We start from the raw sequence: 15,077 nt of genomic DNA, 5'->3' as shown, positions 1-15,077 counted from the left end.
ACTTTTAAAAGCCAAAAAGATTTTTATTTTCGTTTCGGGTTGGTAACGGAAGGGTTAAGCTCCGCTAATATTTGTTAAAACTATATAGAACAAATGTTTTCCTCACTTTCAAAAACAAAAATATCTTCACAAAACCACATAGGAATGCCGAGAAAATATCGAACCTCCAGCACAATTTTTCACAGGTAGGTAAAAATGGTTCGATAATAATATGAAAATCATTAGGTTTTCAGAAACCGTTATGTCTTGAATGACGGAATCCCCTCGTTTTGCGAGCTCAAACCATCAAATTGTAAATACTCATATATCAGGACTAATTTTTACGAATTTTGCTAATTTACATTTAAATGTAAAAGTATACCAAAAACCCTGATTAATCCACCTAGCGGTGTTGGTGCCTTTCTCGTGCAAAAAAAAAAAAATACAAAAATATGAGATAGTGCTTTTTAGCGCGTTTTGCGCATAGAAAATAGTATTTTGGCCATAACTTTTGATCCCATAGTCCAATTTGGCCAATTTTCAATAGCAACCAATGGGATAGGATTCTCAGTCGAATGGAACTTGTTGCGAGTAATTTGGCCAATGCCATGTTCTAAAAAAGTGTGTCTACAAAATTTTGTACACATACACACATACATACATACACACAAACAGACATCACCTCAATTCGTCGAGCTGAGTCGATTAGCATATAACACAATGGGTCTCCGAGCCTTCTATCAAAAGTTTGGTTCTGGAGTGTTCATATAGCCTTTACGTATACTTAGTATACAATAAAGACAAAAATGAACCTAAATTGATCATAGGCGAAGTCGCTATTAAAAACACTAGTGGGTTTAACCCTTTAGAAGCAATAATGTTTACTTAAATGTTGCATTTAATAATTTCGGCTCTGTTATGCTTCTCTGCATTTGAGCCTTTGAAATTAGGTTTAAAATAAATTAACATAAATAATATTAATTTATTGCAATTGTTTAATGAAGAATGGTTAAAAAAATGATGGAAGAGTTAACTCGTGAGTGACTCGTGGTTGGCAGCTGGTATTAGAATAGAATGTAAGTTACATTCGGAAATGAAAAAAAAAGTTGTTCGGGACCCCTCGGTTGATTTTTTTTAAACACCCAGTTCATTTCCATATATCAATATAGTATTTTTTCTTGAATACAGCGTTTCTCAAACTATGGTGAATATTTCGGGTTGAAAAAAAAAATATGTTGTCTAACCTGTGGACAGGATTTCATATCCATTCAAATCATCTAAAACATTTTGTGAATAACTTTGTGATGCTACGTTATCCAACACCATCAACACGTAGGTGAAGGTTTCTGCTACCTGTTGGTGGTGCTGATTTGCGTGAGAGTGCCATCAGATTCGTCAAATCGGCGTTCGAATCTTTGTTTAGAAAAGAAGAAAAGTCGTTTTGAAAATTTCGTATTGTTTAGACGTAGGATTTACGTCTTTCTTTACTATACTGGGTGTCATTTAAATTTTGGGAAATCGAGAGTTGAAAGGGAAGATTTCCAACGTTACTAACGGTTTTAGCTTTCGATGTATTGTGAAGACTAATTGGACACTCTCCAGCAATTTGCCAATTTCATTGAAACTTAAAATTATTAACGATAAGCTATTGATAATTTCAATTCTTTTTTTTTTTAATTTCTTTATTAACGTGATTTTTCATGTATGAAGTTCATCACTTAATTTCAATTCTTGTCAAAGCCACCAAAAACTTCATATGTTACCTATCCCGTGCATTCCTAACACGGACATCAGAATGCTGTGAGTCATGAACTTTTGGGTCCACCACAAAAGTTTCTATGTGTATAAAAGAAGCAGTGCCTACCGTGTGCGAGGCATTACAGTTTGTGACAGCAGCGCGTACTGACGTGCTTTTTGCCAGCGTAATTTTTTTTCTCGCTTATACAGCATGCAGTTGTCAACGGGAGAGCTGCCGGTGGGTCTGCGAATATGCATGAAAGAAGAGGACGCATTTTTTTTGTTATTATGTGTTAATAATCGGCTGCACTGGTGTCGGTTGCGGTCGATGCAATCGCCCATTGCATCGTTCGTAGTTCACGGGTAAAGGCGGATGGTGACTGAGGATGCGATGGCAGCGGTAATGGACGAAGAATAATAAAATTATCCTAGAGAGATTTGGTATGCTCATCCAGAGAAAGTGATTGGTTTCATAATCCACATCATACCGGGATGATATTTATTTTAGATTAGAAAATTTCGCCGTATTACATTACAAAAGTCCGCTAAAAATAATTTTCAGAATAACATTTTATACTTTAGTTTTCATTTTCCGAGAAATTATATTATTGAAATTGACTTAGACTAGGAGTTTGGAGCCAAAACATTAAATAATTTTTCATTGACGTATAAGCAGTACCTCCTCTATTTTAGTATGGTTATTGGTTACTGCTCCTAGACTTGTTTCGTATTTTTGTCATTTTTTAATTAAAAAGTTAAATATGAATACGTTTCGTTTATACGAATCCTGCGTCTACTCGCGGTTATGTTTAAAACATTGCTCGTTTTTTATATTTAATTAATAGAGACTTTCAACCATAGGCTGGCTTTGCAGTAGAATCACTAATAATAATTGTAGGTGGGAGCTCATGTGAAATACCGTGGGCGTCCATGAAAAACCACTCTCGAGCGAGCACTAGCGCTTGAACGTAGCTATTTAGCACTGTGAAGAATTAAATAACTTTACAGAACCCGTAGATTCCGGGAATGACGGCATACCCATATATGGAGTTACGCTCAAGAAGAATACCACCCACGCGATTGCCCGAGGAGGGAACCCCTATTGGAGCTGGTTCTGGGACGGGGGACAGAGTGAGCGGCCAGCGGCTATAGGAAGGAGAGGTGCAACAGTAACCCTCTAGTCCAGAGGTTCCCAAACTGTGGGTCGCGACCCCCAGGGGGTCGTGGGCTGTTCAGTGGTGGGTCGCGAAAGACAAATCTCAATTCATAATTTTGTTATTATTTTGTCCCACAAATGGTCGGGGTTCTGCCAAAACACACCAAGCGCCAACAAAAAATCACCCATTTTTCTGTCCAAACTTTTGTTTAGCGGATTTAATTAATCGCAAATCGTATCGAATATCCCCCAATCTCATAACTGAGGATATCATACATCAAATATACCAATGAGTTGATATGAAATGATTCCCGTGTTTCTTGTGCGAACAAAATATTACAAGTCAGTCAAAAAGCCGCTTGGTGCGGCTGAACCCCGACCAAATCTATTCCATATTTTGATTTAGGATCTAACTAATGATTGGATGATTAAAGAATAACAAACTTGACGAGGTTAACCGCCTTTTTTTGTTATACGATATTTGGGCAAGTAGAAAGAAGTTTTTTTTAGAAAGAAGTAGAAAGAAGTCCTATTCAATCCAAATGTAAGCCCCGAACCCAATCCAAAACCAATCCTAAGCCAATTCGAATCCGATCTAAATCAAATCCAAATCTATTTTGATTCAAATCCAAATCTAATTCAAATCCAATCCAAATCTAATTCAAATCCAATCCAAATCTAATTCAAATCTAATCTAATCTGAATAAATTTCAAATCCAATCCAAATCCAACCCAAATTCAATTCAAATTCCATCCAATCCAAAAATTTGACGAATTTTTGACAAATACAATGATGGGGTATAAAGCAATTTATTATAATTAGTCCAATCGAACTCATTTTTATCTAATTTCAAAAAATCAATGCATTTGGTACCTGGTGGGTCGCAAGCAATATAGGATTCTGCTAGGTGGGTCGCATATCCAAAAGTTTGGGAACCTCTGCTCTAGTCAACGGGCTCAGCCCGTGCCGACAAGGCAAAACAGAAAGGGCAGCCAGAGACCCAAATTTTTCTTGGATGCGCTTGCGAAACAAGCGACAAAAGAGAATCAACGACAAAGCTTTGCTTTTGTCGAAGATAATAATGACAAAGATCCGAATTTTTTTGTTGGAAACAAAAAAAAGACAATTTTGTTGCTTACTTTTCATACCGTTATTTTGCATTATCTTTACAGCAAATTTCGGTTTTATGCTATCGTAGTTCCTGCTATTAGGGGCCCTCCTTAGCCGTGCGGTAAGATGCGGGCTACAAAGCAAGACCATGCTGAGGGTGGCTGGGTTCGATTCCCGGTGCCGGTCTAGGCAATTTTCGGATTGGAAATTGTCTCGACTTCCCTGGGCATTAAAGTATCATCGTGTTAGCCTCATGATATACGAATGCAAAAATGGTAACCTGGCTTAGAAACCTCGCAGTTAATAACTGTGGAAGTGCTTAATGAAGACTAAAGCTGCGAGGCGGCTCTGTCCCAGTGTGAGGATGTAATGCCAATAATAAGAAGAAGAAGAAGAAGTTTCTGCTATTATGGAAATGTTCGAGAATCTAACTCTGATTACGAAAATAGCATCGTATTTTCGGAAATATTAGAGCATGCAATGGAAATGATTCTTGTGATATTGTGTTCGGGGTTCTGATGAAAGGCTTGTTGCGAAGTGCGTTTGTCAGTAACAAACTCTGTTGATGACAAAGAGTATATGGTTAGGCGTTGCTCGAATATTGATTCCCTGACGGCAGCAGAAGAAATCACCAAGGCAATGCTGCACCTGCTGATGTTGCTGTGATTGATCGACGTCAATCACTCACGTTAGCCGGCCCCCGACGGCAACGGATCATTTGGACAAGGGAGGTGAATCAGTACGTGATCCGTTGCTACTACGTTTGCACCAGGATGGAGACGGATATGTCCGGCAGACCGGCGATGCTGGAGATGTTCAATGAGAGGTTCCTTCGGTTTGCACCCCAGCTTAACCAGAACAAGTTGTACACACGCCAGAGAGCTATTATGTCACATAATATGCTGACTTCAGAAGACGTAGAGTACATCAAGCGGGAAGTGCAGAGGGAACTAGGAGAGGAGGAGGAGGCAAGATCGAGCGATACGTCAAGAAGGAATTTTGTTGGGTTGGATGCATCAATCGCAAGTAACCGTCGCGATTCGATTGCACCCGCCGCTCCAGGACCAACAGTGGAACTGCAACGACAGCAATTGAAGGACGAACTAGCCAATCATATGGGCAAAGCAGTTACACAGTTCCGTGGGACAGACCCCATGACCCGACACCGGATACCAAAGTTGCAGTACCCCTATCGGTTGACGAGTGTAGTAGGCATCCTTAACCAGGATATTTTGCCACAGTACTTGGAAACCGTGGAGAACCTTGAGGAGCTGCAGTTTATCGTGTATTCGGCTGCAGTGGCTGCTGTAAGGACGTTGGGATTGCGAACGCGCCCGCAAGGTGAGAGTGATGGACGCGCACGCCCCAAAGTACAAAAATCCGCGTGGATGCGACGTCTAGAGACCCGCATCGCCACACTGCGGTCAAAGATTGGTCGATTAACACAGTACAAGTAGGGGAATCGATCAACGAGGTTAGTTAGGAATGTTGCTGAAATTGTGAAACCCACAGAACTCCGTGATCTCACCGAGGCGAACATAACTGAGATCCTCGACACCCATGTACAGCGGTTGAGTGCTCTTGCTAAACGAATGCAAAGTTATGAAGAATGTTCGAAGAGGAAGGAGCAAAATCGAATGTTCAACATCAACGAAAGGGAGTTCTACAACCACATCCGAAACGACGAAGCCGACTTTGGCGAGGGCCTTCCGGAGATTGGAGACGTTATGCAGTTTTGGTCCTATCTATGGGAGAACACCGTCATACACAACGGCGATGGGGTGTGGATGGCCGAAGAAGTGCGATATTGTGGTGGAATTGGAGACAAACCGCTATCAACGTGACCGCCCAAGACATACGTGAGGCTACCCGGTATACCAGGAACTGGGCTGCACCAGAACCCGATTTTGTGCATAATTTCTGGTATAAAAAACTCACAAAGGGTCCACGGGCAGATGGCGGAATGCTTCATTACGGTACTAGATAACTCCGGGCAGCTACCAGAATTCATCACTAGCGGTGTCACTTATATTTTGCCGAAGGATCGGAACACTTTGAACCCAGCCAAGTACAGATCTTATTGCCTTTATCGTGCCTTTCGAGTCTGTACAAAGTGCTGTCATCGGTAATAGCGAGGAGGGTGCAGAACCATTGCGACGTCAAGAACCTAATGACCGAGGAACAAAAAGGTTGTCGACGCAACTGGCTGCAGTGATCAGGTCATCATTGATGGAGTCGTTGTTGGGCAGGCCATCCATAAGCAAAGAAACCTGAACATGGCGTATATCGACTATAAAAAGGCATACGACTCAGTACCTAAGTCGTACCTCCTTAAGGTACTGCAGTTGTATAAGATAGACGGTAACGTCATCAGGCTAATGCAGCACGCTATGGGGATGTGGAGCACATCCCTACACATTACCGATGGAGAAAAGGTGTTACGGTTCAGGACTCTCAGCATCAGGAGGGGCATATTCCAAGGCGATACCTTTAGTCCTCTATGGTTTTGCCTTGCCATGAACCCTCTTAGTAGAGCACTCAACCAACACAACTATGGCTATCATTTGAAGAGTGGGGAAAGGAGTACAAACATTACCCACACCTTCTTTATGGACGACTTGAAGCTGTTTGCGGAATCTGTGGAGAAGCTGCACCCATTTCTGCGGCTTGTAACGGTATTCAGCAACGACATCCGGATGGAGTTTGGTATCGATAATTGTCGATCCATACATCTACACCGGGATCATCTGGTGGATGCAGACAGTTTCCGCGTCAACGAACAGGAGGAGATTTGAAACATGGTTGAAGACATAACGTACAAGTTCCTAGGTTTCCTGCAACTGGAAGGAACTCGTCATACGATGATCAAGAAAGAGCTGCATGAAAAGTTCTTGCATCGTGTCAACGGTATTTTGAAGAGCCTCTTGTCGGCCGGCAACAAGGTGAAGGTGATAAACACGTTTGCTGTGCCCTTGTTGACATACAGTTTCGGGGTGGTGAAGTGGACCAAGACTGACTTGGAGGCGTTAGAACGAGCAGTATGAGTGGCGTTCACTAAGCATCGCATGCCATCCAAAATCGTTCATTAAGAGAGTCACCCTGCCACGTACAGTAGGAGGAAGAGGCGTCACCGGTATACAAACACTATGATGCGAAGATACTTCGTGGAAAGCCAGAACCGCCACGAAATCTATCGCGCTGTGTGTGAAGCTGACCACGGATTCAGTGCCCTGCATCTGGCGCAGGAGGACTATCAGCTGGATTGCGACATCAAAACTGTCGACGAGATGATCGCATCGTAGAAGCAGAGGAGTTGCATGGGACGCACCCCCATCAACTGGAGCTGGAATATATCGACGGCGGCGGCGTCGAATACGTGGCTGGTGCGGGGTGAACTCTTCTCAGAAAAAGAAGGATTCATGGTAGCCATCCAGGACCGGGTAATTGCAACGAAGAATTATCGGCACTATATATTGCACGAAACAGTGGCGTAGCCACGGGGGTGGTTTTGGGCATAAAACCCCCCGCAGAGACAAAATTTTTGGAAGAAATTTTTTTTTTCTAAAAAAAAATGTTCAGAAAACCCCCCCCCAGACCAATTTTCTGGCTACGCCACTGGCACGAAAACGCGGAGGACCGCTGCAGGAAGTGCAATTCAGTAGGAGAGACGATCGAACATATCGTGTCCGGGTGTTCAGCCTTAGCTGATTCAGCCTATCTCGGTCGTCATAACGAAGTAGCCAAGATTGTGCACCAACAGCTTGCTTTAAACCACAACTTGGTTAACCAGTTTGTCGGCTACTACAAATATGTGCCTGTCCCGGTTTAGTTTCGTGAAGCTGTACTGGGATCACGAGATGATTACGGATGTCCTCATTCGTGCCAATTGGCCCAATATTGTGGTCTACGACAAAAGGATGAAGCGGGTAACCCTCATCGACATTGCTGTGCCGCTAGACCATAATGTCCAAACAACATTCTCCACCAAGATAATGATGTACCACGACTTGGCGGAGGAGTTGAAGCAAATGTGGTTGTTATCTCAGCAACCGGAATCGTCCCGAAATTTCTTCTGAGATCTTTAGGAGAGCTGGAACTATCTCATAACCTCCATAATCTCCAAAAGACTATGGTCCTTGGAACTTGCAGCATCGTTAGAAGATTCCTGAACCACTACAGAGCATAATCCCCTTTGACATTTAGATTGCCCGGGGTATGTGAAAATTCCCAGCACGTTTGCTGAGGAAGTGCTAAAACTCTATAATCTTTTCTATATAATAAAAATGAAATGGTCTGTGCTCGTATCCGCATAACTCGAAAACGGCTGGATGGATTTTCTTCATTTCTTCAGCAGTTACGTTTGTTATCGTTTACCCGACGGGTTTATATGATATTTCTTATGCAAAAATTGCAAATTAGGTTGAAGAAATCGTGAAATAAGAAAATTAGAATCGTATAGGAGCTTCGCATGGGCAGTTCACAACGCGCATTTTTGCCTACTATGCAGGACAACGTCTGTCGGGTCGACTAGTATAAATTAAAGTCTGAAGTTTAGACAGAAAACTACTGAGCTGCGTAAAAAATGTGTTATAACAAAGGGAATTTATGAATTCCCAAAAAAAACTTAACCTTTAATTCCAAAAAGAATAATATTCTTCCAATTAATTCTAGGACTACGATTCTACAATTTTTTTTTTAGAATAACGAATATACAACCAAGAATATCTGAAGGTATTATATGACTTAATACTGCTACGAGTGCTTAAAATCCGAATTAAATCTACAAAAAGTATAATTACGTGACCGGTAGCAATAATAGCAATCGAATGTCTCTAAACTATAAAAATATAAATTTCAATGAACAACTGACCTAGGAATTCCACAATTCTTGGGTACTTATTCAAAAGGACGTATGAGATTTTGTTAACCAAGATTCAAACGATGTTGCTTTCTCCAATCTGAGAGCACTAACACGCAAACCATCCCCACAAGCAGGTAGGAAGAGGCTTCTGCTACCTGTTCGTGGTGTTGATTTGCGTTGTAGTGCCGTCAGATTGGACGAATCGACTTATGAATCATTGTTTACTACTTGTTTACTTTCGTTTACGCCTATTGATTATGAACGGATCAGATCTGAAACTAGTATTGCGAGTGTTTATCATTTCTATTCGGCGTTAGTTGCTTTTTAAGCCATGACGAAAATAAGTACCGAAGACGATTGAAGTAAACATCCGCCGTTATCCTAAATCCATGATTTATGAAATCCAGAAAGAAATAATCAAACGCGTTTCCCAGTCGGTGTACCAGCAAGGGAGTTTAGAGCGCGCACAACCTGAAGAAAAACGCCGATAAAAAGTGATAAAGAGGCGACAAAATCGTAAAATACAACCGTTCGGTATCCAGCAGCGAGAGCGCCAATGCTTCATACCAACCAGTACTGTGCAGCCAGCGGCGGATCGGTCGGTCGGTCGTTCGACAAAAGCCCAAAAAATATTCATATTTCAAAGGCATAAAAAAACGAGACTCCAAGACAAGGCGCTGCAAATGATAATATATTATCAACTTTATAGCCGTGGGAAAATTCTAACCAAACCGTATCAGCCCGTTTGGAGTTCGGCCGTGTCGTCGCGTCGACTGAAGACGATTAGGCTATGTTGTTTATTAAATAGAAAGATCATTACTGTTACGAACCTTGGGGTGAGAAACGTGGAAGACGACGTCAATTGATATATTTGACGCAAATCAGGGCAATCAAACAACGGAATCGTATTGGTTCGTTAGCAGTTTTTTTTAGGGATCTTGTAAGCGGCCGATCGGCAGAATGCCAAGCACAACTAAAATTTGTTAATTCATACATTTAGAGCATTTGATGAGAACAAAGACGTCACTACCTTTTCAAAGTTTTGAAGTTTTATCAATTAATTAGATGAATTTTAAAAGTAATAAAACAATCATCATACTTGTTTCTTTTCATCTTGCCATCGTCCAACAGCAGCAGGTCCACGGTGCTGGTTACCAGTTCCGGCCGGTGTTCGGTCGACCGCTTCACGTAGATCTGCCCATTGACGGTGAACACATTCTTTAACTTTCCGCTGCGCTTCATCTTCATCGCTTCCTGTTTCAGTCCCAGATTCGACCGGGTTAGGTTCTCGTTGAGAAAAATCCTCGAACCACTGTCGATCCCTATGTCCCGCAGGCACAGTGCCTTGTGGTCCAGATAACGCCGATAGAACTCGTACCGGGCGTTGCGGAACACGAACTGGACCACGATGATGGACTCGTTCGGAGTTTTCGCCGTCGACGGATGGATCGGAGGTTTCGCTGCATTGGGACGAACCTTCAAATTGTCCAGTATGGAGTGACTGTAGTGCGGGACTCGCAGTTTGGTGCTACTCTTTATCGGACTGCTCGGCAGTCGCCTGATGTAGACCAGTGGGATCTCGTGATCGCGGAAACCCAGCGCCCTACTGATCTTCAGGAAGTACTCCCGGAGATTCTCCCCACGGCGGAAGGGGATCCCCATCAGAACCAGTTCGCACGTTTTGGCCGACCGTTTCTCGTAGTCTTGACTGGCTTGGAATAGGCGGTTTGTTTGTTTGATTTTTTGATTTATGATGTCGATTTTCTCTTCGATGGCAGTGCGCAGATCGCTGACTTCGGAGATCAAGCGATCGAACTTGTAGTCCAAGGTTTTGTTGGTGTTGACGCGGTTAAGTTTGTTGCACCGATCGATTTCCGATGCCCGTCGAGTCGATGCCAGAATCGATGACATGATCTCCGCATAGGCATTGTCGTTCAGCTCGGAATCCAGCGGTTCGTCGTCCTCGTTTCGGGTGTTGTCTTCCAGCAACAGCTGGTGTCGAATTATTGGCTGGTTGCTAGTCATTTTAATCTAGGTATCACACTTTAGTTTCACTTGTAATCAGTCTTTAGGGTAGTTTTTACTATAGTTTTTTAGTTAAGTTTTCCAGAATCAAAATTTGATTTGCATTGTGTTGAGAGCTGCTGAAAATTAAATTTGCGACGGGCTTCTATAACAAAATAGCAAGGCAAAAAAAATCAATAAAACTATGTTGAATTACAAACAAATAAATTAACTATAAAATAAATTTAATCGTTATTAAGAATCATTGAAGAATGAAACATTTGATAGATTTCGACAAGCTTGATGGAAATTTCCTATAATACCAAGATAAATCCACCATAAATGAAGTGTCAAAACAACAAACCCCAACGCAATTGGTTTCAAGGACCAATCAAACTCATTTGAAGTCGCGACATCGAAGAGCATCCGTTTATCCCTAAACGTCTCAAAACCCAACAGAAAAATAGTAATGGAAAAACTGTCCACCCAGCGCAGAAAACCGGAGTGCGCTTGTCTCCTGTGGTGCTTTTTTTTTTGTGTGCAAAAGATGAAAAGTTCTCTCGCTGAAAAAAGGAAAAACGAGAAAATTATTTCACACACAAACCACCACCGATATAGTGGCAGCCGGATTCAAATGGAAGGTACGCGAAATTGTTCGCCGCGGGAGAGTGAAAACCCCGAGAGAGAGTGAGAGCAAAAGGAACCAACTTCAACTGGTTGGTGGGGGTTAATAAACGGGAAATTATCGATCCTGGATCCGCTTCTTTTGTCGGTGGGTCGGTCGGTCGGTGCGGTGGGTGGTACGCACGATGATGATGGTGTGTAATGAAAATGTGACAGAATGTGGCACAATTGTATGACGGGTGGGTGTACGTGTGCGTGTGTATGCGCGCGATTGTGTGTAAGGTTAGTAATTTCGACAAGGGATGGATCTGTAACAAGCAGCCAACGGTAGTGGGACTGTGTCGGTTCAGGATGGTATTGCATTATCAGCTGTGTGTGCGAAAGCTCGAAATCAGAAGGATAATCCACCTAGTGGGCTCTGTGTGCATTGGCACCCCGACTTAGAATACGAACTTGTTAGTGTAATAATTTCGTTGTATAAGAATCTTTGAGTGAGGGAAGAGCTACTTTCACAGCTGTAGATCTTAAGTCCCGAATTCAAGGACAGTTTGGATGACCAAGACTATCTCAAAACTATCTTACGACATCCGTGGATTTCCCAGAATGCATAATGGATACAATAAAATGCATATTGAGATGCTTTGAGTATAGACAAAAAGATTTTCTCGTGGCTGTAGATCACAAATCCCGAACTCAAGGATAGTTTGGATTAATCAGAAAATGTTACGATATCCATTGATCTCCCAGGAGAAGTATTGGATATGATTGAATGCATATTGAAGCTTCGAGTACCAAAAAAAGCTTCTACCAAGCTGTAGATCTCAAGTCCCGAACTCAAGGACAATTTGGAGTACCCAGAATATCTCAGAACTATCTTGTGGTGCTTTTATCCCCTTCTATCAAACGAAATGAACACGGTTGAATACTCAAATAAACTTTGAGCAACGAAAAAACGTTTTTTTTTGCAGCTGTAGATTTTAAGTCCTGAACTCAAAGATAGTTTGGATGGCCCAGGACGCCCAAAGAAGATTAAAGATAGTTTATTGCACATTGCGGTAACTCTACCGATACGTCTGAATAAAAATCTTATCTTGAAACAGTACAATCCGCTACCAATATAGCTTATATTTCTTTATTCCTAACTTCACCGTGTTCATGACGTTCTATGTAGCGGTTCTCAACCTGGGGTACATGGTATTATCTGGTATACATGTATTACAATTCCAATAAAACTTATTGATACAGATTTCATAAATATGTATTTTTCCAAAACTTTGTATTGTACATAATATGCATGGCGATCAGTAGATCAAAATCTGCCTACTACAACCAGCATAGTGTATGAAAGGCGTTGCAACAAAAGTTCTAAAGTACAAAAAGTTTAGTGACAAAAATCTAGAATCTAGAGGTATGTAAACCTCTGTTTGGGATATATGAAGGCTTTTTTCCAAAAAGCTCAGTAGCTTCGTTGATAAAATATCAAAAGTCCCAGAAGCCTCCTCTTAAGACGTTAGGGAGGCTTGGAAGCCTTCTTTTTTAAGGCATGGAAGACTTCTTTATAGAAGCTTGGAGGCCTCCTTTCAAGAAGTTCGGAAGCCTTCTTCCAAGAGGCTCGGAAGCCTATTTTGAAAAGGCTCGGAAGCCTCTTTCAAGAGGCTCGGAAACCTCCTTCCAAGAGGCTCGGAAGCCTCCTTTCAAGATACTCGGACGGCTTCTTTCTAGAGGCTTGGAAGCATCCATTCAAAAGACTTGGAAGCCTCCTATCAAGAAGCACGAAAGCCTCTTATCAAGAGGCTCGGAAGCCTATTTTTAAAAGGCTCGGAAGGCTCTTTTCAAGAGGCTTGGAAGCCTCCTTTAAAGACGATTGAAAATCTTTTTTTGAAGAGAAAATTATTTTGAGCTTTTTAGTGGAATGTCTTCACTTGTCATAAGACGAGTTAATACAATCCCATTGAATTCCACCACTTAATTGTATCTTGACAGATACGTATTTGAGGTCGAAATACGTATCTGTCAAGATACAATTAAGTGGTGGAATTCAATGGGATTGTCACCTGTCATAAGACGAGTTTAAACAAGTCGAGTCAAGTACGAGACACTGAAGACGGCCTTACTGTTGAGGTCGAAATACGTATCTGTCAAGATACAATTAAGTGGTGGAATTCAATGGGATTGTTTAAACTCGTCTTATGACAGGTGAAAACATTCCAACAAAGCTCAAAATAATTTTCTTATCAAAATGGGATTGTATTATTTCGTCTTATGACAAGTGGGTTTTTTTAAAGGTTTGGAAGCCTCCTTTTTAGAGGGTTGGAAGTCTTCTTTCTAGAGGCTTAGAAGCCTCTTTGTAGAGGCTTGGAAGCCTCTTTTCTAGAGGCTCTGGAAGCCTCCTTTATAGATGCTTGGAGGCCTTCTTTCAAGAGGATCGGAAGCCTACTTCCAAGATGTTCGGAAGCCTCTTTTTTAGCGTTTCGGAAGCCTCCTATCAAAAGTCTTGAAAGCCTCCTTTCTAGAGGCTCGAAAGCCTCCTTTCAAGTAGCTAGGAAGCCTTTTTTCAATAGGCTCGGAAGTATCTTTTCAAGAGGCTCGGAAGCCTCCTTTCAAGAGGCTTGGAGGCCTCCTTCCAAGAGGCTTGGAAGCCTCCTTCCAAGAGACTCGGAAACCTATTTACAAAAGGCTTGGAAACCTCCTTTCAAGAGGCTGGAAGCCTCTGTTCAAAGGCTCGGAGGCCTCATTTCAAGAGCCTTGTAAACCCCTTTCAAGATACTCGGAAGCCTCCTTTCTAGAAGCTTGGAAGCCTCCTTTCAAGAGGCTCGGAAACGCCCTTCCAAGAGGCTCGGAAACGTCCTTTCAAGAAACTCGGAAGAAGCTTCCTTTCAAAAGGCTCTGAAGCCTCTCTTCAAGAGGTTTCACGAAGCGCAGAAGCTTACTTCCAAGAGGCTCGGAAGCCGCTGCAAAGCAAGACCATACTGAAAGTGGCTGGTTTCGATTCCTTGTGCCGATCAAGGCAAATACCGGTTTGGTAATTGTTCCGACGTCCCTGGGCATAAAAGTATCATCGTGTTAGCCTCATGATATACGAATGCAAAACTGGTAACTTGGTTTAGAAACCTCGGAGTTAATAACTGTGGAACATATGAATCATTTGTTTGAGAAACTGCATAAGTCCATTTTACACTATTTCGAGAAAACAACCAAAAACTGTTTTTGAACAAATTTGCACCAAATCTTTCGATTTCTTCGATACAGATCAATAGTTTTTGACAAAACTCAACACCCTGGTGCACTTTCAGTGCAAAAAATGTAAGGAGTACTACAGAATTGCTCTTCAAAGTACGTGGACATATGTAGTTTCTCAAACAAACGAAAAGAATTTCATACATTCCTGAACAATTTTTTTTTTCGTATTTTTTGCCAGAACACGTATTTTTGGACGAGGATTCAGAATATATAAAAATCTTATTTTGGCCAAAAATGTTACATATGCAGTTTCTCAAACAAACGGTTCATATATGTCTTTCACTTGCATCTTAATCCTGACATGTGATCCTGACATAAGATCTTCAAATTGTTCTGGAGATTAAATAAAATTTTCTTCTGCTATG

General features: G+C 41.7%; 2 protein-coding genes across 2 annotated transcripts in view; both read right to left on the bottom strand.

Moving 5' to 3' along the window:
- LOC134210545 (serine/threonine-protein phosphatase 4 regulatory subunit 1-like) overlaps nucleotides 1–15,077 on the bottom strand; it is a 659,316-nt gene that overhangs the window by 261,786 nt on the left and 382,453 nt on the right. The window lies entirely within an intron of this gene.
- The window catches only part of LOC134215168 (uncharacterized), a 47,291-nt gene that overhangs the window by 23,870 nt on the left and 8,344 nt on the right, over nucleotides 1–15,077 (bottom strand). Inside the window, exon 2 of the mRNA XM_062694410.1 lies at nucleotides 9,944–11,014. Within this exon, the coding sequence (XP_062550394.1) occupies nucleotides 9,944–10,869 (926 nt within the window). The 5' untranslated portion in view covers nucleotides 10,870–11,014. The remainder of the gene's footprint in view (nucleotides 1–9,943; nucleotides 11,015–15,077) is intronic.

This window comes from Armigeres subalbatus, chromosome 2 (assembly GCF_024139115.2).
Source record: "Armigeres subalbatus isolate Guangzhou_Male chromosome 2, GZ_Asu_2, whole genome shotgun sequence".
NCBI classification, from domain to species: Eukaryota; Metazoa; Arthropoda; class Insecta; order Diptera; family Culicidae; genus Armigeres; species Armigeres subalbatus.
This window is presented reverse-complemented; position numbering and strand designations above follow the sequence as displayed.